The sequence below is a fragment of the Solea senegalensis genome, linkage group LG18, assembly GCF_019176455.1.
Source record: "Solea senegalensis isolate Sse05_10M linkage group LG18, IFAPA_SoseM_1, whole genome shotgun sequence".
Classification (NCBI taxonomy): Eukaryota; Metazoa; Chordata; class Actinopteri; order Pleuronectiformes; family Soleidae; genus Solea; species Solea senegalensis.
Genome location: NC_058041.1, coordinates 3633099 through 3661058, shown reverse-complemented (window position 1 = coordinate 3661058; position 27960 = coordinate 3633099). Strand labels below are relative to the sequence as shown.

The window sequence follows — 27960 nt, the reverse complement described above, 5'->3', positions numbered from 1 at the left end:
TGAGATTAAAATCAGAATTTTGTGATTAAAGTCAGAAAATTGTAATTTTGAGATTAAAGTCAGAAAATTGTAATTCTGGAAAAAAAATCAGAATTCTGAGATTAAAGTGATTAAAGAATTTTAAAGTCAGAATTCTGACTTTAATCATGAATATTCTACTTTAATCTCAGAATTCACGTTTGGTTTTTTTTTCTTTCAAATTTTATTTTTACACATGGCCCTAATACTCTTCCGTTTTCACTACTTTAAAAATGTGTTCCTCCTGAGGGCCGTCTCACATGGACTACACTGCCCCCCCATGATTGCCAGTGGTACTGCCGCTTCGTCAGCGTGTCTGTATCTGAAGGCTTTCAGTAGATGTGCACAAATACGGCTGACATGAATGCAGAGGACGGACAAAGGACCTGTTTTTGTTCAGCATAAATGAGCCTCAAGTTGGACCTTACTGCTGTTTACATCTGTGGTTTATTTAGCCACAGTCAGAGGGAGCTCCTAACTGTGGAGGACTGAAAAGGTTCTAAAGAAATGATCATTGTCATGAGCAATTGTCTCGATTTCTGAAAGGAGACCAGAGTTTTCAACTCACATTTGAAATGTCCCAGAGATTTGAATTCCAAAAAAACTAACAAATGCCTTTGACCTTCGTGACAGCAAAACCAGCTGAAACTGTCCAGATGGAGAGAAAACGCACAGAGATGTGTTTTCTGCATCTTTCGGATGAGCTCATATTTTTGAAACATTAAAATATCATTTAGGAATATATATATATATATATATATATATATATATATATATATATAGCCGAGTTTCAAGGTTAGTGAAGAAATAACAGCAGGTCTTTTAAGTTTCTTTCACAAATCAGAAACAGTGTTGCTGGCTGAGAGCAATTACTCGTAAAAATGTACTGGTGCTCCTCGGGTAACACTGGAAAAAATTGTTAATTCTAAATTCGACATTAAGAGCTTTCACTTCGTGACCGGCGCTCAGGAAGTCGGTCATTGACCAGTCGACGTCATCTTAAAAATACAAAACCGGGTCAGTGATAGTGTTGTTACCATGTTATAAAACTACCTCAATGTAACTCCTAATGGCGGCTGAGGTCCAAGGCTGGTATCTGAGGAATCAGAACTGACTGGTCGGTGGTCTGCCGTGGTCCGACGTGGGCTGTGACGTCAAGAGCGCTGTTGGTCCAGGGTCTGTTCAGGGCAGAGCGGGCACTCTGTGGAGGCGGAGCAGCTCTCGCACTGTAGTCCGTGGCCGCAGGGCAGGAACGCCGAGCCAGGCTTGCCACACGTCACACAGCACTGCCTCTGTTTCCTGAACACAACCTGGCGGAAATGGAGGGGAAAAGTTCAGACATCGCGAAATAAAAAGTCAGGGGAGCATGCTTGAGGTTCACAACTGAACTAAATATCTAGAACTTAAGAGTAGCCCGTGCCCATTATTTGTACATAAACATCAAAGTAAAAAGACAAATGACCATAACTGAGAAGATAAATACAACATGTACTGTAAATGCATAATAACAAACCAAAGACACGACAGCAAAATACAGGAAATAAGCCAAACGTTAGCTATAAAATGAGAGAAGCTTTAAAAATAGGGAATTTGGGACAAAGAAACAAGGTGACACAGTGAACTCGACAGGAAGCGGCTATATGACGGCTATAAAAACTCAAAGAGGGTGGTATAATCCAATTAAAATACACGTGTGTATTTGACTACATGTGATCAGAAACTGCTGCTTACATGGCAAACGTTCAGATTATAGCCTAAATCTATTAATGTCCATCTAAAAATAAAGTGGTCAGTAACAGTAATAATTTGATCTTCACAAACAGAAAAGCAATACGATTATATTTATTCTTAGATAAAGAGTCTGGTTTTACCTGTTCTACAGCATGTAAGCAGCTACAAAGCTGAGCCTGCAAACTCAGCACCGACTCCATCGGCAGTCTGTGCAGTAGCTGCAGCTGATGCAGCGCTAGATGCGGGTTGTCCCCGCTCCTTAAGCTCTCCAGCGCCTCCTGCAGGAGAGTGACCTGTCTCTGCGCCTCCTCCTCAGCCTGCCTGGTTCTCTCCACCTCCATGGCTGCCCGTGTCGCGTGGGCTCGCGACTCCTCCGTGTCGGCCTTCACCGTGGCCCACGACTGCCAGAATAAATAAATAAAACAGGATAAATTTGATGATTTATTACAGCATCAAGGTTTCCGTTATGTTTTTTAAGGATTGAATCACTCTTATTTTTTGCAGATTTGTGAAACAATATTTCTCAACGTTGCACTGGAATACAAAGTTAACAAAACATGACAAATCAGTGAAGGCTGATAAGAACAAGTGATGGAGTAAATGCCAATAACTGCCTCATCCCTTAAACAGGTTTGCATTTTTTTCCAGTCTATACTGAAATGCAGCCCTGACGCTTTTATACGTCTCCATGTTATGGTTCTAAAACAAAAACAGAGAAGTGTGTCTTCCTTTATTTGCAGAATCTGTTTCACATACACATTTGAACAATGGGCCAACTTTTCCACCTCCCTCGAGTGTTTTGACACAAAACAAATCTCAAAATCGGGTTAAAAAAACCCCCATAAAACAGGCTGACCGTAACCCACCTACAGATGTATGCACACATGACCCACTACCTACCTACCTGAGCTGTGTGTCTCCAGCTGTGACCCCACTGCTTCAGCGTCCTGTGAGCTTCCTCCAGCTCCTGTTTGAGCCTGGTGGCCTCTACACAGGGGCCAGAGGGCAGCAGGGCAGGGGGTGTCCCGGGGGACCCCTGCCCGGATGGAAAGTGCTCCCAGATATTCGTACTCATACCATTCAGACCTATAAAGAGCAGAATAATTATCACATAAAAGAAAATCATCATCATCTCTCTCTCTCTGTTGCCTGATGTCGTAGAGTCAAATCCCACAAACCTAAAGAGCTATGTGAAGGACCTAAGAAGCTGCTCTCTGATTGGCCATGCTGCGACAGGTGAGAGGAAAAGAAAGGAGACGTGTGAGGCCTAATTGGAGGAGACGGTGAAGGCGAGCTGAAAGGAGCAGAGCTGCTAAAGGATCCGGGGATGTTGACAGGGGCAGAACTCTGAAGCTGGCTACCTCCTACAAACACAGAGAAAAAAGATTTGTTTTGGGTTTTTTTGTTTTGTTTTGTTTTTTTCAAAAAGGGAGTGCAAGTGTGTATGAACTCATGAATTAATTTGTTAATTCTGTGCAGTTGTGTGAGTTTATGCTTGTGTCTGTGAAATACCCAGCATTACTCCCACGCTTGGCAAAGCAGAGCTGCTCTCCAAACTCCTCTCCAGTGCCGACACACCAAAATCATTCAGGTCAAGATCATCCAGGGCTGATTCTATAAACATGACCACAAAGACATGACACACATTAGATATATTGAATACTGTGTACGTGCTAGGAATGGTTTGATATCACTTTTTGTGTCTAATAACAATATTACAACCTCGAGTCCTATCTGAGCGACGGGAGCTAGACTTGTTTTAATTAAGTTAAAGATGTTTAACTTCATCCAAGAGGTTTCCTCAGTTCTGAACTCAACAACGACCGATAAAAACATCTTTAACTCCAGTTGCCTATATCTAAACATCTGAACATGCAGACTGAGAACCTTCACAATCTTCTAATTGTTTGATTGAACTTCACAAAAACTGTTGCTGGCTCTTATTTTAATTTTTCACACACAAAACTGCACTTGACTGTTTTATTTTGGTTTAAAAAGGTCCTCACAGTCTGGTCACCGGACACCGATGATGGGCGTCCCTCTTTACATTTCTTCTCTAGTATCGCACTGGCTCATTCCTAATATGTACTGTACATACATGTATTTTAAATGTTCAGGCTGTTTCAATACAGCCCGACTCACCCACTACAGATTCCACCGTCTCACTCGTGGGGTAAAAAGGCAGAGCGTTAGCATTCATGCCCGAGGTGATGCCTGAGCCCAGTGGTCCAAGAGGGGCAGGACTCGGAGGAGTAGCGGCCAGACTCGAGGGGATGCTGGAGGACAAGCTCAAAGGGCTGCCCACTGGTAAAAACACTAACAGGTCCTGGAAAAGACAGCAAGTGTGTACAAATGTGTGACATTTTCAAAAATTATATCAAACATTTGCTGCCGTATTCTACGATTTAAACCTCCAATTTCAGAAAAGGGCTAATTTTCCTTTGGATGAAAGCTGTGTTGGTACCTGTTTGCTTTGTGCTGATGCAAATTCTTTATTACGCTGCTCTAGAGCAAAACTCCTTTGCTTGGCCTGGTCCTCCCTCTCAAACCCCGGCGCCCTGCCGTATCCTCCTTCTCCTGCCCACGGAGACAGAGGCTCTACTGCTCCGCTCAACTCCTCACACAAGGACAGAACATTGCCCAGCAGCCCGTGCTCTGCTGCACATGACCCAGCAGACAGGGAAAAGGGGTCTGACATGGAACCAGTCCCGTGCCCCATGCTCATTCCACTGGGGCTTGAAGGGGCCTCCTGAACAGGAAGAGGGTCAGGAGGTCTGGAGGGTGGAGGGGAGCTGGGAGAGGGGATTGATGGTTCATCTGGAATAAAAGGCTCTGGAATTCAAAGAATATCATTTTATACTATTACATTTCTGCTGTAATAAAGCAAGAGGGTAAAGGGAGACATTTATGCTGAGAAATATGCAGCGTTGTACGGTGGGGGACTCACTTTCAATATGAGCAAAGGCACAGAAGGGCCCTCGGGGACAGCTACCGCACTGCTGCATGTCATTACACTTTGTGGATTTGTAGATCTGTGGTAGAACAACAGACACACTCCATCTCATATTCATCCCCGGTAAATTCTAGTGAAGACAGCGTGTGTATTACAGAAGAAACAAACCTCTGGGTGAAACTGCTGCTCTGTTCTGGTGTGACAATACTGACATCCCTCTGCTCCCTCACATTTACTGGGATCCCCCCACTCCTCACTCTGTTTAACTGAAGGACATGGCAATGCTCTGGAGGTTAAAAAACAAATAAAAAAAAAAACAATTTACCTTTACTATAACAACAACTGAATGAAAAGAACACAATATTTTTCGAATCTCTTCTTTTCACACAATGTAAAAAAGACAGAACACCTGTATTTGTGTTTGTGCGGGCTGCGTCTCCTGTCTTTGCTGTTATGGTAATACGGACAGGCATAACCTTGACGGCATAGACGTGGCGGTTTCTTACACAGCTCTGTCTTGTAGTGGGACAGCACATAATTGTTATCTAATGAAACAAAACACAAAATCACAATTAGAGGTGACAGTATGGATTATATTTGAATAAATACAGAATTTCACTCATCTAGTTATGATCAAAGCAAGGAAATTAGAAATTGGTTGTTGCGAGATGTGCTGTTAGAAATAGTCTAGATCCATACTACATTTTCATTTTAAAATTGGTTTCAAACAGAGCAGTATTTATTTACCGCTCTATATAAGTTATCTGCTACCCAATATAACCACACACACTAGACATGCACTTGCCAGTGTAAACAGAAAGCAGATTTTCTGCTCTCTAACGAATTTATTTACTTAGCTGCAGAAAGTTCTATTAACAACAACAGTGAAACGGGTCAATCAGGGATTAAATTTAAGACCGATGATGACAAGTTGAAACAGAGTCAGCGTCAACATTGCTCTCCTTTCTAAGCTAGTGAACTTAGACGAGCAGGGACAATTTAAACTTTTAAAACCACTACCTAAGTTTTCAAACTCAAGTGTCAATGGCAGACAAATCTACATCAGAGGTGCAGCTTTTTTGAGTGACAATTTACCTTGCCAACGTGGTTCCTCGCTAAGTATCTTCTCTATGAGTGCAGTACTCGCTGCTTGTCCTGACTGTCCGTCTCCTCCTCCACCACCTCCCTCTGAGGCTCCTGAGCCTCCCTGAGTCTCCATCACCTGCACCTCTCTGTAAAATCCACATAATAAAGAAGAGACACTCAATGCTGTACATGAGCATAGATACTCATTCAGAAATCATATGAGGGTTGATATTTGATCAGGTTTAGTTCTTTTGGGCACCTGATATCATAGACAGGGCTGCGCAAGTCATGTGACCCATGTGCAAAGGCACAGTGGGAGCCATTTTTGCTGCAGTGGCCTTTTGAATCAGTTTCATGGATACAGGATCCCGTTTTATAGTAGCGAAGGTGGTATCTGCGCTCTGTGTCACCTGCTGTCCGGTGTAGAAATGGGCATCTGGAACACACACACAATAAAATCACATTCAGTAATTCTGCAATTGTGATCGATAATTTGTAAATTATTGTGAAAGGTAGATTTCTCAATTTCCAAAGTCCAAAAACCAGTCTTAAACAAACAACCGCTTGTATACTGAACAGGGTTTTTGAACTGGCACAGCTCTGTTTGTTATTCTCAATGATATTCATTTTAGCAGCTAAACTTTTATTTTAGTGACACATGAAAATAGTTTTCAATGTGTCTTTCCTTCTTGTGTTTGATTACGGTAGTAATAAAAAGTGCTGTACTCCTGCCTGAATGATGGCAACTTGCCATATTCTAATGAGGAGTGAAACATTAGAATACGGTTACCCTTTTCGGAACGGTTTACATTGTTCACATACCAAGTCATTAGCATGTATCACAGACATCCCTGTATGACACCTAATCACCTCACATTCCTACATTTATAATCTCTTTGTCTGTACATGTTGTGTACGAGCTGACATGAAGACCAATAACGATTCGGCACATTGAAGTGGAAAAGAAGCAAACACAGTGAGCGAGATGTTGTGTTGTGCTAATGCACACTGAAGATCGTGCATCAGGCTCTTTTCTTCCAAGGCATCCTCCTAGACTTTCAATTGTGGTGATTGGGCGTATCCTCAATCCCTGCTTAACTGACTTCTTTGATGTGCAATGTCCCATAGATTTTGGTGGTTCACTTGAGCGATTCAGATTTAACATTTCAAATGCTTACAACTGTTAGAGATGGGACATGGCAATTCTTTGGATTATTTACAATTGAAATGACTTTGGTAAACCCCCCAAAATGTTTTCCCTTCACCGTTGTTTACTCCCACAAAATACTCTGTACTCAAACTGAAACAGGATGTAATTTACCATGATTTTTCAGAGGACATTTAAAGGTACAACACTACTCCACAGCTACTCATAAACAAGATGCAAAGAACATTTTTCACATGACTTAAATCTTAACCTGCTTTCACACATCCGCTTATCTTCCACAAAAAGATTCTCTCGAGGGGATGTGGGTGTGCACACAAATGTTGGCAGGAGTTGCTCAGGAGGTTCTCCTGCCAGGTGCCTATTGTAATGGCCAGTTATGGTCCATGTAACTGAATGTTGCTGCTTTCATGAACATGTCTCACGCAGACGATATCCACCACAAACTCTGGAAAATGTCCGGACCACAATCCCGAGACACTACCACAGGTACCACAAGTCTGACAACGGCTTCAGTTACACTCACTCATCTCCATCAGGACAGGTGCCTGATCCCTCATCATATTTGGTGCAGTAAACATCTGGGCTGTAGTTGAACGTCCCATCCCGCCGGCGAATAGGCCTGCGACGCCGCTGGTTCAGGAAGTGCCAGTGAAAACAGGAGAAGGGCCTGTGTTGTGTACATTTGTGCTGCACAAACAGGGGGCATTGCTCAGTCCTGAACTCCTTCAGATATCTGCCACAAAGAGAGGGGACGGCAGAGTGGGGGATTTGATTAAAGACTTTAAAAACATTATTGTCTTACCTGCACGGAAACAAGCTTGGCTGCATTTACTTCCAGTGCATATTTAAATATCAATATTTACAGTGTCCATGTCTCAAGTGCTGTCGCAACCTACTTAACAATTGTTACTGGCTTCCACGGGACTAGTATTACACATTTGTACTAACGACACATACAACACATAACAACAACATAATACAGGTTATACGACTTCTACAAGGCTTTTAGGAAATGACTGATGCTAGTAGGGCACGTTAGGCCCCTTTATCGAAACCTGCTAACTACGATAAGCACAGGAACGCTATATAAGGCGCAGTCATATTAACATTCATAACTTGCTATTTCACCCCAGAACACATGTTTTGCAGCAGGCTGGTACAAACAACTACACGTGAGACTGTGCCCACTTAGCTAGCAAACCATGCTAACTAGCTACGTACGTGTAATGCTGAGGTTTCTCGGGCTGCACGTTCAACACGGTTGCGGGAGATGTCGAACCCCCCGCGGGTGAGGACGAAGAGGTGCCCCCGGTAGTCGTCGCTGCCGAAGACTGCGGGGGCTGCGAGTGCGTTTTAGACATTTCCCCCAGTTTGAAGCCAAACAACAAGACGGTTGTTTTTAGCTTAGTGGCTAGCTATTCTTGTTAGCTCCGAAATCCGCATTCTACAACGATGTGAGCTTGCGCAAGGCAGGCGGAAGTAGTAGACCGCGGACGACAAGAGGCAGAAAGGCATTATGGGATATGTAGTCCAATCGAAACTGATGCCAGATTTACTATTGTATGCTAACAGTGCTATACACAACTCTACATATTGTTGATTTTTAACTGAAATTATGTATAGTTTGACTTCACAATTTATGAAGAAAGAATTTGTGAATAAGTTTTATATTCATATATGTAGAATATCTAGTCTTGTAGTTTCAGGAAGAAAACAGATCTGTTTCAAACCTAGAAAGGAAAAACGCTTTAACATATGCTACATATGCTGTAATATTTTGATTGCTAATTGCTGATAACTACACGTTTTGTTTTTTGCCAATATGTTCAACCTGTTTGTTTGAGTTAGTGTTATCATTATTATTAGTAGTAGTGGTGGTGGTAGTAAACTGTCGATTAGTTAGGTCCATAAAATGCCAAAAAAAAGTGTGTCCTAAACCTCGAAATAATGATGTTATCAAAATGTCTTGTTTTGGCCACAAACGAAAATTGTTCAATTGTAATGAATTCTTTATTGTGTGGAAAAAGAAAAACTAATAAAATTGTCACATTTATGAAGCTGGAGAATTAGAGAATTTGTTGAATGATTAAAAAGAGCACTCAAACCAATTACCAATTAATGAAATCTTTTTTGGGCACCCCATGGCCAAGAGGAGAAGACTTGGGCTTGTAACTGGAAGGTGGCTGGTCCAAAATCGAAATGTAGAGGTCAAATTCCCCAACATCATTACTTTTAACTTACATACTTTAATTTAAAGACTGTATTTCAAGATGACCAGGATGGGCAGGATTAGAAATGAGCATATTTGAGGGACAGCTCAGGTTGAATGGTTTGGAAATTAAGCAAGAGAGACAAAGTTGAGATGGTTTGGTCATGTGCAGAGATCGGACAGCGAATAATAACATTGGACAATGGATGTTGAAGATGGAGATGCCAGCAGGAGGAAAAGAGCAAGACCACAGAGAACAGGACACAAGGGACAGGAGAAGATAGAGGCAGATGATCCGCTGTGGCGAGATTATGAAGATCTTGATGAAAAATGAATGTAACTCTGTTGAACCATTGTACAGTTATGTGATTCACAGAGAGACAGATGTTCTTGGAATTAATAGATTAAGTGACGTCACACTCTTTTCATCATTCACATCTAAGGAATTTGGAAAAAGATTGTGGATTGTGACATCATACTCCTTTCATCATGTGTGTTGTCACATGCTACCTGAAAGAAATATTTAATAAAAACTACTTTGGTGTCCCTTAGTAAGTCACACTGAGAAGGTCTTTTTAAAATAGATTTTATTTTTGTTTGGTTTTTCTTACTTGTCTCCTTTTCACACGTTTATATCTGTGTGTATATTCGTAAAAATAAATCGGACGTTATCTCATTGGCTGAACCGTACGTCCATTTTCTAAAATAAACCAATGAGTGACAAGTATTCTTAAAGATTACGTCAGACAGAGTACAAATACTCGGCCCGAACCTCCCCCCAACACAAACCGTTTTCTCTGGGTCAACCGGACGGAAAGTCAGAAGAGGCGATTACCACACTTCCAACGGCTCTGTAAAGGTAAATTTAATCGCTCTGCTGTTCACGGTTTTTGTGTGTACAGAGTTCGGTATCGTGTCCGTGAGTGAGTGAGTGAGTATGTGTGTGTGGTGATAGATTTCTGTCACAAAGGGCAGTGTTGTTTGTAAACGAGGCTAACTTGTCGTCTCGCTAAAAATAGAACAATGGACGCTTTTCCTGACCAGTGTCCGGTTTTAACCGCCACACTTCTCTCGCTAAAGCGAAACCGGTCACCGCTAAACAAGCCCGATGTTGATCTGTCGCCAAAATTTGGGGATTTAAATGGACACATACCCTTAAGATGGGCGTAATGTGTACACGGTGTATATTTGAGAGTCGAGGCAGTGTCGCTTGAGGTGGAAGGAGAAATTGAAAATGGCGAACTGGAGGTAGAGGAAGAGAGGCGGTCTTTGCTGAGCTGGTTCAGGCACAGAGTGTGTTGACGCTGCCGCCTCGGTGTGCTTCAACCATGGCTCTTGTGTTTAACCAGCGACTTTATAATGTAAACAAAGGACATTTTGCTGTTGTAGTAAATACTTCGCCATGCCTGTCATTAATGGTATATATGTTTTACGGCCTCTCTGCGAGACGTCGAAACGCACCGGAGCTCGAACGCGACGCCTCCCTGTAGCGACAACATGGGGGGAGGGGAGCTCTAATTACCTCGTATGCTAACATTAGCATTTGGCAAGCTAAACGGCCGTGATTAGCGGTCATGGCGCTTTTCTTTGCTTTATTTGGGACATTATTCGAATGTGAACCATAACACTTACACACGCTCTTGTGTTTTTTTTCTTTATTGTTAGTAAGACATGGCTCGTACCAAGCAGACTGCCCGTAAGTCCACTGGAGGAAAGGCGCCGAGGAAGCAGCTCGCTACCAAGGCAGCCAGAAAGAGCGCTCCCTCCACGGGTGGAGTGAAGAAGCCCCATCGTTACAGGTTTGTAATATTTGTACCGTTCTATCGATTATAGATAACTTAGTTAGTTACAGAGCTCATAGTACATTTATATTCACCATATGATTTAAAACCAGATTTGCTGGTTGGCAAATGATTACAGTTCGAACAAAGACAATTATTACATTATACACTGTAATTGCAGTACCACAGTAAACCGTTACCACAGAAGTGAACAATTTCAATGGGAACACAAATCTGATTTCTGTATGTTCTGTCTCTAATCTGTTTTTGTGTTGCTTTTGTTTAGGCCTGGAACTGTGGCTCTCAGGGAGATCCGTCGTTACCAGAAGTCCACTGAGTTGCTCATCCGCAAGCTGCCCTTCCAGCGCCTGGTGAGAGAAATTGCCCAGGATTTCAAGACTGACCTGCGCTTCCAGAGCGCTGCCATTGGAGCTCTTCAGGTAAAAATGACAACTCACGGAGTCACAGTGGACCTGCACATGGTGTTTTGTATTTTTAATAAAAAAGCCTAATGTCTGTTTTTATTCTTCTCCCGTAGGAGGCCAGTGAGGCTTATCTGGTGGGTCTGTTTGAGGACACAAACTTGTGCGCCATTCACGCCAAGCGTGTCACCATCATGCCCAAAGACATCCAGCTGGCCCGCAGGATAAGGGGAGAGAGGGCCTAAGTGGCTGGTGGCAGCATTGCCATGACAAATGATCCTATTTATCACACATAACCATTTTGTGGACATTTTTATTTCTTTGGCTTTTTAAGTTTTCTTTTTGTATTTTTTAGATTGAGACAATACATCAACCATTCCACGGGACTGAGTACACTTTGGGTAGCTGGAAATGTTGTGCAGTAGGGTTATCTGTGTAAACCATCATGGGTCATTACTATGCGCGTAATAGCCATCATTCAACTTCTCTGAGTCCTTTTGTGGGGACCTAGCGCCATCTTTGGGATTGGTATCGTTCTAAAGCAAGGATCAATTCATCACATCTTCCACAGGGGTCCAGGGTGTCTTCGCCCATCTACAATGTCCAATGAAATGCCAGCACGTCGAGCTCAGTGGGTTTCACTGCAGTGTTGCTGTGTCGACGACCACAGTTGATACTGTGCACTGTGTGACCATGAGCACGACTGACCCCTCTGTCTTTTTCTGGACTGCTTTTTATGCGTTTTCCAACATAAAATCTTGGCAGCTACATTTAATACTATTTATGAAAAATGTTGTCACATGTCTTTCTATTAAAGGTCTTTATGAGTAGAAAGTCCGGTGTACTGTATTGATTTTAAAATGTAGACGCACAGATGGCATTAGTATAATTTATTTACAATAAAATGAGCTGATTGTCATACAAACCATTCTGTATGTTTGAACCCAGCAGCTGTAAGAAAGGGAAGAGCATTTGACTTTGGTGATGGTAAAATCATAATTTTTTTTTTTGATATTTGCATTATAATCTTACCTATTCGACACACAATCTCCTCACACTCCTTGATGGTGCTGGCTTTGAGCGCCACACAGCAGAAGCCTGACTGAGGAGTTTCTGGGGAGTCTCTGTGAACACAGCCAATCATATGCTTAGATGACATCTGGCTCCAGCCAATGACTACACAGCAGTGTTGTGTAACATTGCCACAGAGGGGCGTGACACAATGCAGCAGACCTGGATTTATAGGGGTGTGTGGACAGTGTTTGAAGTCTGTGTTTGAGACTTACGCCACACAGAAGGCAAATATCGTATAGTCTGGTTGGCCGTATCTCCCCACACATGAAATTTCAGGATAGTGATGCTCAAACAGCTCCTGAGAAAACACCAGGTTAGTGTTACCAGGATGACTTTATTGACAATCAGACCTTAAAAACACTCATCCACTCACCTGTTTGGTGCTTCTTTCTGTGCATGTCAAATGTGTTTCCTTCATATCTAAAAGCACTTCCTGCAGGACAAAACACAGATGGGGGCAGGTTGCTGTTTTGTTGAATTAGCATTAACATAGTGTTAGTGTGCCCTCCAGCAGAGGGTGCAGTAGCATTACCTTGCTGGGCAAGTTCTGTTGTAACACCTGTGGAATTGCTTGCTGTAGCACTTCCTTTCCTCCAAACTAGAACAATTAAAGACCACAGAGTCACACTTTGTAGAAATTAGCATACGGTTATTGAACTTTGAACGTAAACAAGTGGTGATTTACCAATCCAATGCTTGCTTTTCCCAAGAACTGCACAATGTTCACAATCCTGTGGAGGAAAATTGCTTTAGAATCTTTGGCGTCAGTAATTACTAAAACATGAAACGGTGAAGAACAACTTGCCTTCCCTCTTTGAGACACTGTGAAGTAGACGGTGGCGTCTGTTCCGGGGGGACAGAGTTTGGCAAAGGAGCAGGATTGAGCTGCAGCGTGGGGTTTTCTGTCCTAAGTGCCCGCAGGAGCTTGACAAGAGGCCGGTACATGGTTCCATCATGGGCACGCCATCGCAGGACACGCATGGAGAGGGGGCAACCCTTCAGTCGTGACAGAAGCACACCTGCCTGAGTAAGCAGAGGACATGGCTTTTATAGCTCATGTTACAAGATCAAAGATTGACAGGTTTCCTTTTAATTATGCAAACAATTTGTCAAGGGTGTGACTGGATTGAATCACTCAGGCAGTACAAACTTTGTTCTGTGCTGACAGGGCTGCAGGGGAACTCTCTAACGCTGTCGACACCAAAATCAAACCTAGTCCAAGTGAATGTTTTTGAAATGCATTTGAAATATGGCGTTATTGCAACATCTCATTTACAAGACAAATGGATTCATTTCATACCAAAATCTTATCATTTCCTCATTGAGTCCAAGTGAGAGATTCCCTCCATATATTATTGAGATGGAATGGAAGAATGGGACAGAAGGACGGACAACTGCCACTAACAGGAGAATCCATCCATCCCTTCATCGAGCTGTAGCCAATTCATCCACTTTGTTATCATAAGCTTTGTGCTTAATCCGTGTTCACATTAGACACATTGACAGGAACCTGTACGTTCTGTTACTGCTAAACAATGTGACAGCGGGTCATCAGCTGACCAAAAGGTTGGCAGTTCAATGTATGAGTCCCAAAAGCCAAGACACTGAACTGCAAACTGCCTCGAAAAGCCCAGATGGTGTGAATAACACCCAGTAAACACCAGTTACTGATACTGATAATGTTAAATAAAATGTCACTTGTTTTGGATTATAAAACTTTTTTTTTTTTTTTACCTGCCCACACTTTGAATTCCTCAACGACGTCCCATTGATTTCATCAATAATGTCACCGGGACGCACAAACTTGTCCACGTGGGCCTGACTGCCAGGCACTAGTTCGAGGACAAAGACGCGTCCACTTAGATACCTGAGGGAGACAGACAGAGGGGATTCAATAAATCTTTTAATGAGCAGACAAATACTGTATGTGTAAATGTCTTTGAAAGTGTGCGAGATACGAGCCTCAAAACCATCCCCACTTCCCGACAGGGCACCACCTCATACATCTCACACACCTATAAAGACACGCAGAACAAAGTGGAAGGATTGACAGTGATATGACTGCGATTGAGCAAATTAGTTACTCAGTAAAAATCATTGTCTCTTACCGGTAGAAGACAACTCTCATCCAGAAAACTGCAATTCTACATAAAAGAGATCAGAGGTTGAGTGTTAGTGTAGAGTCGTCTGATTTGGACAGACGACTTAGTGATAATAACTGGTGTTAAATCGCGTGTCCTCTGACCTCCATATCCAGTTTAAACTGCATGTGAGAGAGGACGAGCAACAGTGACATGAAAGGCTCTGCCAGACAGAGAGAGAGAGAGAGAAACAATCAGATTAACACGAACAGTTTCAAACTACAACGTTTTATTCTAGACTTGTATAAAAGGTGCCAGCGTTGACGGCAGAACTTAATCGTGACCAAATTCGTGGTTTATCGTTTGAGCTTCGGTCGCCCAAATCTAAGAAGTTCATCTACGAGTCAAAGTGAACATTCGTGACAAATTTGAAATGGATTCACTGAAGATGATACAGTTCACAAGACAACAAAACAATGTTTTGTAAGGTCACAGCAACCTATAGCGACAAATCGTATCAGTTTGTCTTCGATTTCAAGTGACCATTTGTAAAACTTCACAAGGAAAAAAAGTCAAGGAGTTTTGACCTTTGGGCATCAAAATCTAGGCAGTTCATCACTGAATCCAAGCAAACGTTTGTGCCAAATTTGAAAGAATTCACTCAAGGTGTTCTAACGCTGATGTGTTTACAAGACAAAAAAAGTTTGTGAGGTCACAACAACCTTGATCCATTTGATGCTTTCTCATGATCTTCCTGAGATCACGTTCACAAGAAACAAATATACAAGATTACCAAGGTCTTAGGTCACAGTGATCATCATGTTTGACCTTTGGGCATTTGTGCTAAATGTGAAAAGATGTCACCAGCTCGAAGTATAAAAATAAAAACACTTACCTAAAAATTCTTCATTCCTGAGGATTGATAGTGTCGGACTGTACCACTGCAAGGGAGAGGAACAGTAAGAAGAACCATTCATTGACACTCATCTACAACAAGTCTCGTCCACTCATGTGCCTGCTCCAATGTCTCTGACCTCCAGGACTCGCGGCGTGTGCAGCAGGTGGGTGATGAACTGTGGGAGGGTCTTGCGGTTGAGGGCCAGTCGCAGCAGGTAACGCCCTCGACCCTGAGCCGAGAGCAGCTTCCTGCAAACTCTGGTCTGCTCCACGGCCAACGACAGAGCGGAGAGCCTTCACAGAGACACAGGGAATTAAAACGGGATCCAGAAGACTCTCTGGATCTGTATAGAACCTTACCTACTTATAGCCATGACCATCTTATATAAGCAAGACAAAATCCATCCTGATCTGTTAAGATGTCGCTGAGACGTTCAGCGGGACTTCCCATGTTAAATTTAAATGATGCCATATCCGTAATCTGGATGAGATCAAGATTAAACTTGAGTGTCTGGTCCTGCATCCTTTTTTATAGTTTTGCCCATCATCATCATCATCATCATCATCATCATCATCATCAGGTGGGTACAAAAGACAGAAAGTAAAAATAAAAATTTAAATTCAGATCGGTTTAATCCGATCCCTGCTCTACTTTTAAAGAACAAATAAGCACAACTTGACTTCCTATTTACATCTTGCATACAAATTCCTTCTCATATACAACTGTGTATATATATATATACAGATAAAAGAAAGGTATACACAATAAATAATCTGTGAGACCCATCAAAGCCCTTATTTTCTCCCTGTGCCTCATAAAAACGTTATGTTTGTACATTTATTTCAACTGGGTCATGCTTCCACGGTGGTTTTTAATGTTGTTTGGACACAAAGAGGTTTTTAATTTAACTCCTCCTTAAATTATACCCACCATTTTTCTGGGTCTTGCCAGAACAATCACATTGATCGTTTAAAGAAACTGTAGACAGGAAGTTGTACAGTGTTTTAAAATGTTACTGATCTCACCTGGAGCAGGTGTCGTGATGTGGCAGCTGCTCAAAACAGTGCCAGTAATCTCTGTGAACCAGACTGAGAACTGGTTCTGATCACAAACACGAACACACACACACACACAAACACAGATTATATGTTAATAAAAACTGTAACCACCAAAAACACTGTGTTCTAATAATATTATATGTCTGTGTTGATGTGTAATTATTTAAAAGAGACAATGCACATTAACTGACATTAATGACACTAAAACAGAAATAACTCATAATTACATTGTGTGAGACATGAAAACAAGGAGTTTTCGGCTTCCTACATATTTTTACTTTGTTTGAGCTCTTGCTTAACACCGAGGACACGTTCTGACACTTTATCAAAATGATCTACAGATTATTCAGAAATGAAAATAACTGTTGGTTGCAGCGCTGATGATAAGATCAGATCAGAAATGTGACGAGTGAAAGTACTTGTTTTACAGGACGTACGACGTACACATGTCAACATGAAGCAGTTACTGTGACCTCTGTAAATATTTGTATGTTCTTGTTTGTTGATATGCATGTACTTTGTAACTGTTTTTAAAAAAACACGACACAAATAATCCATTTTACTTACTCATGATATACAACATGTCTTAATCTGATTATTTCTTCAGATTTTTGACTTTTTTAGAATTAGAAAATGCTGTTAATGAGGGTTAGGCTTAATCAGACTAATTAATTAGACTTAATTTTGATCTGGTTAATATCAGAATAATGCTGTGCAATCTTATTACTGCTCATGCAGATTATGACTTGTTTTCACATTAAGGTAATCAGAAAATGCTGTTTACATGACACTGTCTTAATCAGACTAGACTATTGTGCTAATCTGGTTAGAATCAGAATAATGCTGTCAGAGAATGCTGTTTACATGACACTTTCTTAATCAGACTGTTGAGCTAATCTGGTTAATATCAGAATATTGCTGTGTAATCCGATTACTACCTATGATAATTGTGACCCTTTTTCGGGTTAAGGTAATCAGAAAATGCTGTTTACATGACACTGTCTTAATCAGACTGTCGAGCTAACCTGGTTAATATCAGAATATTGCCGGGAGAGAATACTGTTTACATGACACTGTCTTAATCAGACTAGTCTATTGTGCTAATCTGGTTAGAATCAGAATAGTGCTGTCAGTGAATGCTGTTTACATGACACTGTCTAAATCAGACTGTTGTGCTAATCTGGTTAATATCAGAATATTGCTGTGTAATCCGATTACTACCTATGCTAATTGTGACCCTTTTTCGGTACATGAAACTGTCTTAATCAGACTGTTGTGCTATGGTTAGAATGAGAATATCGCCGTGTGTTAGTGATCATATACTGACGTTGGAGTCCTTTCCTGAGCACCAGCTCCAGGAGCTCACAGCAGGAGGAGAGGTGACGGCTGGCGTCTGTTATCGTAGAGTCTTCATCTGACTGAAGGTTCAAGACACACACTGGAGGAAGAAGAAGAACAACAACAACAACAATAATAATCAATAATATATACTAACAAACACATGTTTTCCTCGTTTAATCGGTGTTATCGTTGTCATCTGACAGAGGAGACGAGGACGCACGAGACGTAAATAATCCGCTGTCTGTAATGTCAGCTCGCGCGCTTATGTCAGGGTGTGCGCGGCGCAAAAATAAAGAAACAAAAACCAAACGAGAAATTAAGGAATTCATGATCGACTATGGCGTGTGCACGTGATCGTTACCTTTCAATGAACTGAGGAGAGGATCTTTCGGTGCCATGTTCACGCGCCAGCTGTGATCTGCCGTCTACACACACACACACACACGCTCTCCTGTCATTTACACACACACACACACACACACACACGGAAGTCAGCCAACATGCCGAGACACACACACACTCATCCATCAGGTGGACAAAGAGACAGACAGTGTGATTAACGACTGTCTCGCGGACAGACGTCTCACTTAAAGCGATCACATCAGGGACAAAGAGATTTTAAATATAACAAAAAGAACAGGTGTTTGTTTGTGTTTGAGCTGCAGTGACGTCACCTGCTGTTCCTCTCCTGCCCTCAAACACCTCGAGTCAGTTAACTGTGGAATTAACACACAGTGAGTGTTTCTGACACACGTGTTTTTAGATTAGGGATGGCACCAGTCTTGTATAAAGAACATTAAAGGGATACTTGAGTAAAAGTACAAGTATCTTAACAGAAAATGACTTTGGTAGAAGCTGAAGTCATTTTGTAAAAATAAATAAATATTACTTAAGTAAAAGTCTCTAAGAATATGACATTTACTGTACTTAAGTATCAAGAGTGATTTTCTAATATAAAATGTACTAAAGTTTTAGAAGTAAAAGTATTTAAAAAAAGTGCTAGGGGGAGTTGTTGTTCAACTGGAAGGTTGTGGGTTCAATTCCTGGCTCTGCTAGTCTATATGTGTCCTTGAGCAAGACACATGTTGAAGCGTGTGAATGGGTGAAAACGTTTTATGAATGTCAATAACATTTTATTTAAGTAAAATACATATAATGTATATATCATTTGAATCTATATATAAGATCTATATTAAAGCAATAAATTAATATATTTCTATAGACAACAGTGGTCATTTTAATTCACAAACATTTCATTTGGACACAAGAAACACAACCCCCTTCCTTCCTTCCTTCCTTCAGTAAGCTCGTGGTTGTGGCTGAGTATCGCCCTCTGGCGGCGCCTTTGCGCCACTGCAGCGCGGTGAGCAGTGATAAGAGCGCGCGCTGCCTCCTCGTGCCGCAGTCGTGCTGTGATGAAGCGGTGTCTCAGTGATCCATGAGCCCACACACACACACACGCACACAGTTAATGGAAACATCAGAGAGGAGCTGAGGAGTCTGCGAGGAAAACAAGTGACAATTCTCACACAACAAGGTCAGAGTCATTTGGTTTATTTTTCATTGATTTATTTGTAATTATTTGTAAAGAACTGCTGCTGCTGCTGCTGGTGTTGTTGTGGTTGTGGTGCAGCCTGCGGAGAAATTAAACCAAACACTTCACCTGACATTGATTATGTTGTGCTTTTGTATATACAACAAAACAAACAAATAATTGATTTCTTTTATTTCAAATGATAATTTTCTCAATCACAGACTTTGAAGAATGTACCATAAAAGTGTGTGGACACACTGTGACGTTGTTTCACTAATTATATATATATATATATATAAATATATATATATATATATATATATATATATATATATATATGTATATGTGTGTGTGTATATATAAATAATAATCATATTCATTGAGTTTAAGTGCATTAGTTTTGTTGCAGACAGAGTTTTGTTGATATGTTTATATATAGAAACACACTCTTACCTGGGTTTGTACACAAATGGCACCAGTGGTAATCCAGGATATACTCAGTAATCTGCCTGCTCCTCACCACACACACACACACACAAACACACACACACACACAGGCTTACGCAGCTATTCTTTTTAGGACACTGCGTTGACTTCTATTCATTTGAACCTTAACTTAACCATAACCAGTTAATCCCTAACACTAACCTTTACCTTAACCTAAACCACAATCCACATCTTGGCCCTAAATTTAACCAGCTCCTCAAAAATTAGGTTCTGCCTCATTAGAACCAGGTTTTGGTCTCCTTGAGGAAGTCTGGTCCTGACAAGGTCAGTTTTTGCCAGAAAAGGTCCTAAAGAGGCGACACACACACACACACACACACACACATTTGTGCAGCATTCATAGTGAGGACACGTCATAGACAATGCATTCCCTTAACCATCACCTTAATTAAATGCCAAACCCTTAACCAAACCCAAACCTTATCCATCACAAGTAAATGCCTTACCCTGACCCTTAACCCCACCCTTACCTAACCGCAATTCTGACACTAACCTTAAAACCAGGTCTTAGCCCTGAAAAAGTCCTCTTAAGTGGGGAGCAGTCAAAATGTCCTCACTTCCTATGTTTATAAATGTTTTGGTCCTCATAAAGATACACACAAGAACACGCACACAACAACAACAATAACATAATGTAACCCCTCATCAGTGGAGTCAGGATTTACTCCTCGTGCCTCTGCAGAGGAACAGTAGAAATAGAACAATTACCTGTTTAAATGACACATTTAGTGAGATGCACAGTGTCAGATGTAAGTGTAAGTGTTTCTACTTAACCAGTTAACAGGCTCAGGCTCTGCGTGTCGGCGCTGCTGTCGCAGCACGTGTCTGTGCACGGACACTGACACAGACCCTTAAGGACTTTGTGAAAGAGCACGTGGTGCTTTGCAGATATTATTATTATTATTATTATAGAGAAAGAAAAAAACATACAGGCAGGGGCGGATCTGCAGGGGTCCAAAAGCCCCCCCCGGAACATGATAGGTCTGATAGTTTACTAGAGTAGAATTTAACATATAACATCACTTACTCATAAGGCTGATAATAAATCAAATATTTTTATCGTAATTTACAAAAAATTCAATATTTCTTATAAAATGACCATTTTAGCATTTTAGATTAAATATATTATCATAATTCAAGTTGGAGATACATTTAATTAACCCTCAATTAAAGACTACATCTACATTGTCCTTTGAAAAACTGAATTGCAGATCATGTGAAACTGTAGTTTTGATGAGTCACAGTGACGTCACACGGTCACAGATATCTGTTGTGGTGATTAAATGTTAAAGTGGCTCGTCATGACTACCAGAGCTACGAGGATCCTCACACGTCACTCAATCTTTGCTGGACTTAATTCACACCCTTCACACGCTCTCTTAAGGTCTGTCAGCCAGAACATTCTCTCGGTCCCTCGTACCCTGTGGTGACCCAGTGTTTGAGTCTAAAATGTGGCACGTCTTCCCCCCGTCTGTCTCAGGTGTGTCATCTCTGTAGATAGCAACTCAGCAATGTCCGTCGACCAGCAAACAAACACCCCCTGTTCCGTCTCGGTACTTTTCCGTTGTCTCCGCCTCCGCTTCACTCAGCCCTCCCGCCGGCCACTCCCACCTCATCAGGGCAACTTAGCTCACCTGTGAGCACACCTGCTCCTCATCCCCTGCAATCAGCTCAGCACATATTCACTCCTCGCCTGGTGTGAGATGTTCTGACGGACTGATTTCTTATTGCTGACCAATCCGCCTTGAATTGGTCTGAATCCTGGATGTTACCCGATTAGGACAATTGCTTTTAGCCCTACTGGTTCATGTCTCCTGCCCTGCCATCTCTGTCTGTTTAGTGCTAATTAAAGGGACATTTCAAGATACCTCTGCTGTACTGTGTGTGTGTGTGCTGTGTGTCCAACTCTTACCGGTTACAGAACATACAGCAAAACCTTTGTTTGTTACGTCACCAGTTCTAATTTCGTTGTGATTGTTTGTCAGCTCTACTTTAACAGTGTCTTTGTCTTAAGTTAGGGGGGGACATACTGCAAGATTTTACCCACAATTCAGCCGGGCAGAGTCTGCACCAGTTAGGAAACGGTGTCAGAAGATGGCAGGAAGTAGCGTGAATATCAAAACAACAATAGCGACGCTTGTTTATCCCCTTTAAACCGTTGCTCTCATATAGGGGTGGTTCAAAATATCGATGTGGGGATATATATGCTCGTCCAATATGATAATCTATTCACTAGGGTTAAATAACGAGGTTCAACACATGGACTTTATGCACTTTGTTTTCTATGTTGTGAATAAATAGAGAAATCCTTTTTGCATTTATCTTTTGTTTTCTTCAGTTAGACAGAATCATTGTATCGCAATATTATTGGTATCGTTGACCATCTATCGTATCGCGATACCCTGTGACGTGGCCGTTTGATGCGTTCACTAACGGAAACCAGTGGGTTAGTGCGTGTTCTCCAAGTCTTGTCCTCCGCTTTCAGTCAAAGATGCAAAACAAAACAAAAAAGAACGTAGCCTGGTCCTCCAGCGTTGTTGGCCTAAATCCACCACTGCATACACAGTTAATTTGTCCTCACAGAATCAGTCTCTTCCTCTTTACTCAATAATTTATTCTCTTTAAGTCCCGGAGTCAATACCAGCATCTCTTTGGCTCGGCTGCAACAGCGAGCACATGAAATGTCAAAGTGGCGTTCACTGCTGAATCAACAGCAAACTGGTCCAATGTTCCCCCCCACACACACACACACTCCGCAGTGTGTTTTAAATCTGCTCTGCTCTGCGCTGTGCAGTCGGCCGTTTCATCAGGGGAGTACGTTTTCCGATTTCAAGGCTGTGATGAAGACGCACCTTCTCGCACGCGCACGCGAGGAAATCCTGTTACTGTGCAATATTTTTCCTGCTTTGTTGGTTGGTGTTTGTGCACTTGTGATACCTCAGAGGATGATGAGCTCCTCTCTGGACTTCAGCTGATTAAAGCTCTGCAGTGCTTCTCTTTCTCTGCACACATACACATATATTTTTGTCCATCTCTCATAAAACACGGATTTCTGCCCCCTCATCGATTTGTGTGGGGGCGACAGGAGCACACTCAGCTGCAGTTCTGACAGAGTGAGTGCCAGCACGCTAAAGCCTTTTATTACCAAACCACAGGGCATCGGCCTCGCTTTCCAGCTGCCAGCATGATGAAGGACTGCCTACAGTTCCTTATTGAGCCGGCCAAGAAGCTCAAGATCCGACTCAAGGTGCGGGGAACACATCTCTCTATTTGCTGCAATGAGGGAATACACTGGTACAAAAATGCGTGTGGTTTTTTATCTTCGCTTGCTCTTCTTCCAGGAGTCCCGTAGGAGAGTCAGACTCGAGAAGAAGGAGCCACTGCTGGAGAGTCAGTTATTTATTATGGAATTGGCTCGAGAACTCAACAAAATTTGCCAGGTATGCACTTCTCCATCCCTCTCTTTGTGTTCTTACCATCACACCAAAAATGACATGAACTCACTTAAAAGGCATGAGAATGTCATGATACAATCGTCCTGCCAGTGAGTGAGTGAGGGAGTTGAGGTAATTCTTGGTAGCCAGAGCAAATCTGGCTACCAATCTCCTACCAAGATTCTACCAAGAACTGGGCGGCTCCAGCCATCAGTGGCCGGGAAGCTACCAAGATTCTACCAAGAATTGGACAAGCAGCGGTCGTCCAGGGTTGCTGGCACCAATCTCAGCTGACAGGAGAGAGGCGGGGTACACCCTTGGACAGGTTGCTGGTCCATCACAGGGCCACATATAGATACAAAAACCATTCACTCTTACCTATGGTTTATTCTAGAGTGTCCATTTAGCTAATCCCCCTACACACATGGGGAGAACAGAAAGGCCCTTGCTCTGACCAGGTCTCAAACCTGGGTCAAAGGCAAGAGCACTGACCACTACACCAACCGTGTGGCCCTACAATCTTCCAAATAATAGCAATTCACAATATTACTACAATAGTTGTAAAACGTTAAACTCTTGCAATGTCTCTACAACACACTGAAATCACAGTACCTTTGAGTTCAGGTTGTTTGCTTCACCCATGACTCATGATTAAGATTGTCTCATCTCCTACGCCCTCGTCTCTGTCTCTCTTTTATCATAGAGGTCAATTGTCCTAAGTCACATCTGGACCAGTGAGGACATCTGGTCAGCAAGTCTGTGTCGGGAGTTTATCATGGAATGGGCCGGCGTTCTGGAGAAGAGAGTACAGGTAGAAGTCAAGGAACCACCTTTCTGTGTGTGTGTGTGTGTTTTCTCAGTGCCGTCACTTCTGCTTCAGCTCAAACGTCTGTTTTTCTTAAATTAGCCGAGGATCGTCACATCCGTATACCAGCACGAGAAGCCAGAGAAGAAGGACTGGAAGGGTCACTTCCTCTGCATGCTGGAGGCGGGAGGCGAGTGCGACATGGGACCCTACAAAAGGGTCATCATGGACTGGATATGGGAGATTAAAAGCAGGCCTCAGGTGATTATACAATGGTGAATGATGAGGAGGAAGTGTGCCAGCTTTTTGCCCCGGTATCACTGGGTGACCGGCTGGTGATTAGAGTCTGACCCAGTTCCCTCCTTGCATCTGATAAAGATGATTAGGATAAACCCCTGCCCTTGACAATCACCCTGTCACACTTGTAATATCCTGAACGCACTGGTGTGCTGTCAAGACAAGACAGGACCTGCTGAAGCAAAGAACAGAACCAAATAATGTCGTCCTAAGTAAGCCTGGCCCATACTCGAGCATTGGCCAGTTTTTGGTCCCGATCTGGCTGTGGGTGCCTTCCAATTTTAGACTGATTTGTTTGGATGTTTGCTCTTGATCACTGGGGTATTCATAGGTACCTTCATACAAACCTTTGACTCAGCTTGTCGGTGAAGGATCTTAGTCCTCCAGGTCATAATCTTCTTCAGCAGTTGACTGTGGGCGACTGGACTTGCTCGGGTAAGTCCAGTCGCCCACAGACCAGCTACTGAAGATTGACTCAGCTTGGTAAGAGGGTGACGGTGGTTTTGCGGTTGAGGTCGAGCCTGAACCATCACATCGTGAACTCTTTACCGTCTTCTTCTCTCCAGCCCACCGTGTGGCCAGGTGAGCCCGTGCTCATGATGCTGGACGACCTGGAGTTCCAGTGGAAGAGGGGCCGTCTCCCCAACCTGCTGCCCGCAATGGAGCTCGCCCTGCTGGCCGTGCTGAACTCCGACAGCCCCGTAAAGGTCTGGATGTTTCCCTGATGAGATTGGATGAAACGCTTTGGCTCAGCTTCACGCTGTTAACAAATAACAAGATTAGATTGAATTAAAAACCATTCAAAGCTATGATTTATGTTATCGTTCTGCTGCTTTGTCGCGTGTGTGTGTGTGTGTGTAGGTGGATGTGACGAAGCAGTGGCTCGTGTGGAAGCAGAAGAATCGGAGCACCGGTGAGTGGATGTGATCTGATCACTGTTAAGTGTTGAAGACGGAGCAATAAACTACACCTCAAAAAAACCCACATAATCTGTCTTTACAACGTGTGAACTGTTCCTGATCATGATGATGCAATAGCTGTTAATCAGTCTCACTGATACTCGATGAGCCACTTCTATTCAAGCTAATCAGTATTGATTAAGTGAAAGGGAAATTCCTTTTCCCTTTCACTTAATCAAAAGCAGGTTTTCATTGCATCTGGTGAAGGAAACGTGTGATGACTCTAACAAGTTTCTGCTTCCAGACGCAGCTCGCTACATCCCCCACAGCGGTGAGTAAACATCCTGTATACTGTCACATCTGGTTAGAAGTTATTGAACTTTCAGACATTTCACTGGACGTTGTTATGACCACTGATAACGATCGAGGAAAACTAGCGGGTTTGTTTTTTGCAGCTAGCGTTTTTTAGAGTTTTTTGGCTGCAAAATGGCGGCAACTCAATGCGTTTAAGCACGTAGACATGGCCAGGATGACCAGCTGAAGTTCAAACTGAGTATCAGAAAGGAGAGGAAAAGAAAAGGTGATTTAAGTGACTTGGAACATGTCATGGTTGTTGGTGCCAGACAGGCTGGTATTCATTATTTTAGAAACTGCTGATCAAATGGGATTTTAGCGTTAGCGTTACCCTCTCTAGACTTTACAGAAAATGTGCAGAAAAAGAAAATACTCAGTGAGCTGCAGTTTTCTGGGTGTAGATATGATAGACTTATAAATAAAGTATGCAGAAGACCATTAGGTCGGTGCAATTTGGGCCATAAAATTAAAAATTAATCAGCTAAATGATGCAAACAAATGGACATCAGTGTATTGTTGCATTACTACAGCTCTAAATCTCTTTCTCTTTTTGTTTAAAGTGTGGAATTGGATTTGCGATGCAGCAGGTATGAGAACTTCACTCTGAAATCATCGAAATTCCCTCTTTTCTTGTCTTTCACACATTAATTATGTCCATTCTTTTCCACAGAGGAAGTCACTGTGGACTCAGACTCAGCCAATCCAGACCTGCTCATCTCCGGCGATGAAAAACGCATGAGGTGCGGCCTGGAGCGCCATGACGCGCCGCGGTGCCAGCGACGCTTCAACGGCTGGTGGTGTGCCGTGGGCCAGGAGGGCTACACCTCTGGACGTCACTACTGGGAGGTGGAGGTGGGTGAGCGGGACTGGCGTATCGGAGTGGCCAAGGCATCCGCTGTGAGGCAGGGCTTCCGCTCACTCAACACAGACACGGGCTACCTGACCCTGCGTCTGGAGAGAGGCACGGAGCTGAAGGCTCTGACAGTACCGGCCACCCCACTGCCACCTAGCTTGGCGCCCAGGAAGGTCGGGGTGTACCTGGACTTTGAGCATGGCCAGCTGTCCTTCTACGACGTGGAGAAGCGCTCCCACCTGTACACCTTCAACGAGAAGTTCAAAGAGGAACTGTACCCGCTGTTTGGGACTGTGGAGGTGGTCAAAGACCTGGTGATCAGGCCTGCAGACGTCCGACAGCCGTGCCTCTGCCCCGGGCCCTGCCTCTGGAACTGACCTGGCTCCTCTCCGCCACCGCCACAACGCTCAGTCCTGACCCTCAGCAGCTAACGGTGAACCTCGTGTACAGTAAGGCTGTCACTTTCTCCAAAAAAAAGTTTTAAATCAATTCCTTCGAAGATATTCGGACTCACACGAGGTCAAACACTCGACGCGCTGCCAGTTTGTGATGCCTCCGCATGCCGCCGTTGCACTCGGGTGGAGCTAACAGCTAAGCTAGCAAGCAGGTGACTCAGCAGATGTGTTTGTTTCTTTGCCGTTCGAAGGTTAGAAGCCCAAACACTTCCACACACGCCCGCTTTTCAGATGCTTCGATGTTGTGGTCGAGGACAGCTCAGCTTGTTTGTGTCCTCTTGTTTACGCTGGTCAAGGTCAAGCTATGCTCAGAGCGCCCTCTTGCGGTTACTTCAGAATATCTGATGTGCTTCTAGGCTGTATATTTTGAACTTAAGTGGGTTTTTAAGGTTAAAGTTTGGAGCAAAGTGACAGACCTTGCGCGCTGTTGTTGACCAGGAGTATTTCTGTGCGCTGCCTTGTGAGATCAGGAACAAAGAACCATCCTTCTGCGTAACACTTTCTGTTCCTCTATCCATGGAGACACAGAATTTGACTATTTGTATTGTAAAAAATGATTATTTTTACTCCAGTAAGATTTGAAAGAAGCCCAGAAATTGTAAATGTTTCAGGATTAAGTGGGTTTTCAAGATTTTCATCCCATACCAGCAACATGGAAAATAGTTTTTCTGTTTTTTTTTATGACGTATTGATTGATGAGAACTAACCTCACAAACAAAAGAAAGCAGGTGTTTATGTGAAATGGCTTGCAACCAACAGTTTGGCATGTCAGTGCAGTGAAACAGCACTGCTGATGCTAACACACTCGCACAACTAAAGAGTGAGTTGATGCATGTTATAATTCTTGTTATTATTATCTCGCTTTGTTGTTTCCTGCGAACCTTTGTCAGGCATGAGATTTTTGTTTTTGGAGCCTTTGAATATAAAAATGTGTTTTTTTTTTCTCCCAAATGTTGAAATAAATTTACTGTAAAAATGCTCCTCCTTTTGTCGTTGACACAT

The 27960-nt window shown here is 42.7% G+C and overlaps 4 protein-coding genes across 5 annotated transcripts; 2 read left to right on the top strand and 2 right to left on the bottom strand.

Moving 5' to 3' along the window:
- Nucleotides 1-209: 209 nt before the first annotated feature.
- On the bottom strand, nt 210-8407 carry unk (unk zinc finger). 2 transcript variants are annotated; one of them, XR_006358194.1, is made up of 14 exons: nt 8178-8407; nt 7480-7689; nt 6048-6224; nt 5798-5934; nt 5112-5247; nt 4871-4988; nt 4697-4781; nt 4214-4581; nt 3892-4075; nt 3262-3363; nt 2928-3113; nt 2650-2835; nt 1890-2150; nt 210-1328 (listed from the first exon to the last, which is right to left on the bottom strand). XR_006358194.1 is itself a non-coding variant. In XM_044013142.1 (14 exons), exons 1-14 carry the CDS (start codon nt 8315-8317, stop codon nt 1173-1175), a joined length of 2442 nt encoding a protein of 813 aa, XP_043869077.1. In that variant the 5' UTR covers nt 8318-8407; the 3' UTR covers nt 210-1172. The 2 variants fall into 2 exon arrangements, 1 of the variants encoding a protein (XP_043869077.1); XM_044013142.1 differs by having other exon boundaries at nt 2654-2835.
- A 1534-nt stretch (nt 8408-9941) lies between these two features.
- On the top strand, nt 9942-12202 carry LOC122759611 (histone H3.3A). Its single transcript, XM_044014550.1, has 4 exons — nt 9942-10024; nt 10831-10964; nt 11233-11386; nt 11485-12202. The coding sequence occupies exons 2-4, from the start codon at nt 10837-10839 to the stop codon at nt 11611-11613; spliced, it is 411 nt and encodes a 136-aa protein (XP_043870485.1). The 5' UTR covers nt 9942-10024; nt 10831-10836; the 3' UTR covers nt 11614-12202.
- A 41-nt stretch (nt 12203-12243) lies between these two features.
- Nucleotides 12244-18288, bottom strand: si:ch211-250n8.1. Its single transcript, XM_044014549.1, has 16 exons — nt 18182-18288; nt 17807-17917; nt 16447-16522; nt 15558-15714; nt 15419-15464; nt 14688-14746; nt 14551-14586; nt 14405-14457; nt 14177-14309; nt 13248-13465; nt 13128-13173; nt 12975-13040; nt 12816-12875; nt 12655-12740; nt 12401-12492; nt 12244-12319 (listed from the first exon to the last, which is right to left on the bottom strand). Exons 1-16 carry the CDS (start codon nt 18216-18218, stop codon nt 12285-12287), a joined length of 1311 nt encoding a protein of 436 aa, XP_043870484.1. The 5' UTR covers nt 18219-18288; the 3' UTR covers nt 12244-12284.
- A 945-nt stretch (nt 18289-19233) lies between these two features.
- Nucleotides 19234-27928, top strand: zgc:194990 (uncharacterized protein LOC568410 homolog). Its single transcript, XM_044014715.1, has 10 exons — nt 19234-19357; nt 23017-23108; nt 23203-23301; nt 23999-24106; nt 24203-24361; nt 24964-25104; nt 25259-25310; nt 25601-25627; nt 26211-26237; nt 26321-27928. Exons 2-10 carry the CDS (start codon nt 23046-23048, stop codon nt 26878-26880), a joined length of 1236 nt encoding a protein of 411 aa, XP_043870650.1. The 5' UTR covers nt 19234-19357; nt 23017-23045; the 3' UTR covers nt 26881-27928.
- Nucleotides 27929-27960: the final 32 nt, after the last annotated feature.

Excerpts from the sequence above, each read along its gene's own strand:
- unk (XM_044013142.1), bottom strand. The coding sequence starts at position 8,317 with ATGTCTAAAACGCACTCGCAGCCCCCGCAGTCTTCGGCAGCGACGACT. Across the intron at positions 7,690-8,177 it reads GAGAAACCTCAGCATTACAC|ATATCTGAAGGAGTTCAGGA; the intron begins GTACGTAGCTAG and ends TCTTTGTGGCAG. Across the intron at positions 1,329-1,889 it reads GCTTACATGCTGTAGAACAG|GTTGTGTTCAGGAAACAGAG; the intron begins GTAAAACCAGAC and ends CATTTCCGCCAG.
- LOC122759611 (XM_044014550.1), top strand. The coding sequence starts at position 10,837 with ATGGCTCGTACCAAGCAGACTGCCCGTAAGTCCACTGGAGGAAAGGCG. Across the intron at positions 10,965-11,232 it reads AAGAAGCCCCATCGTTACAG|GCCTGGAACTGTGGCTCTCA; the intron begins GTTTGTAATATT and ends GCTTTTGTTTAG. Across the intron at positions 11,387-11,484 it reads CTGCCATTGGAGCTCTTCAG|GAGGCCAGTGAGGCTTATCT; the intron begins GTAAAAATGACA and ends CTTCTCCCGTAG.
- si:ch211-250n8.1 (XM_044014549.1), bottom strand. The coding sequence starts at position 18,218 with ATGGCACCGAAAGATCCTCTCCTCAGTTCATTGAAAG. Across the intron at positions 13,041-13,127 it reads GAAAAGCAAGCATTGGATTG|TTTGGAGGAAAGGAAGTGCT; the intron begins GTAAATCACCAC and ends TAATTGTTCTAG. Across the intron at positions 12,493-12,654 it reads ATATTTGCCTTCTGTGTGGC|AGACTCCCCAGAAACTCCTC; the intron begins GTAAGTCTCAAA and ends CTGTGTTCACAG.
- zgc:194990 (XM_044014715.1), top strand. The coding sequence starts at position 23,046 with ATGATGAAGGACTGCCTACAGTTCCTTATTGAGCCGGCCAAGAAGCTC. Across the intron at positions 23,302-23,998 it reads AACTCAACAAAATTTGCCAG|AGGTCAATTGTCCTAAGTCA; the intron begins GTATGCACTTCT and ends CTTTTATCATAG. Across the intron at positions 26,238-26,320 it reads TTGGATTTGCGATGCAGCAG|AGGAAGTCACTGTGGACTCA; the intron begins GTATGAGAACTT and ends TCTTTTCCACAG.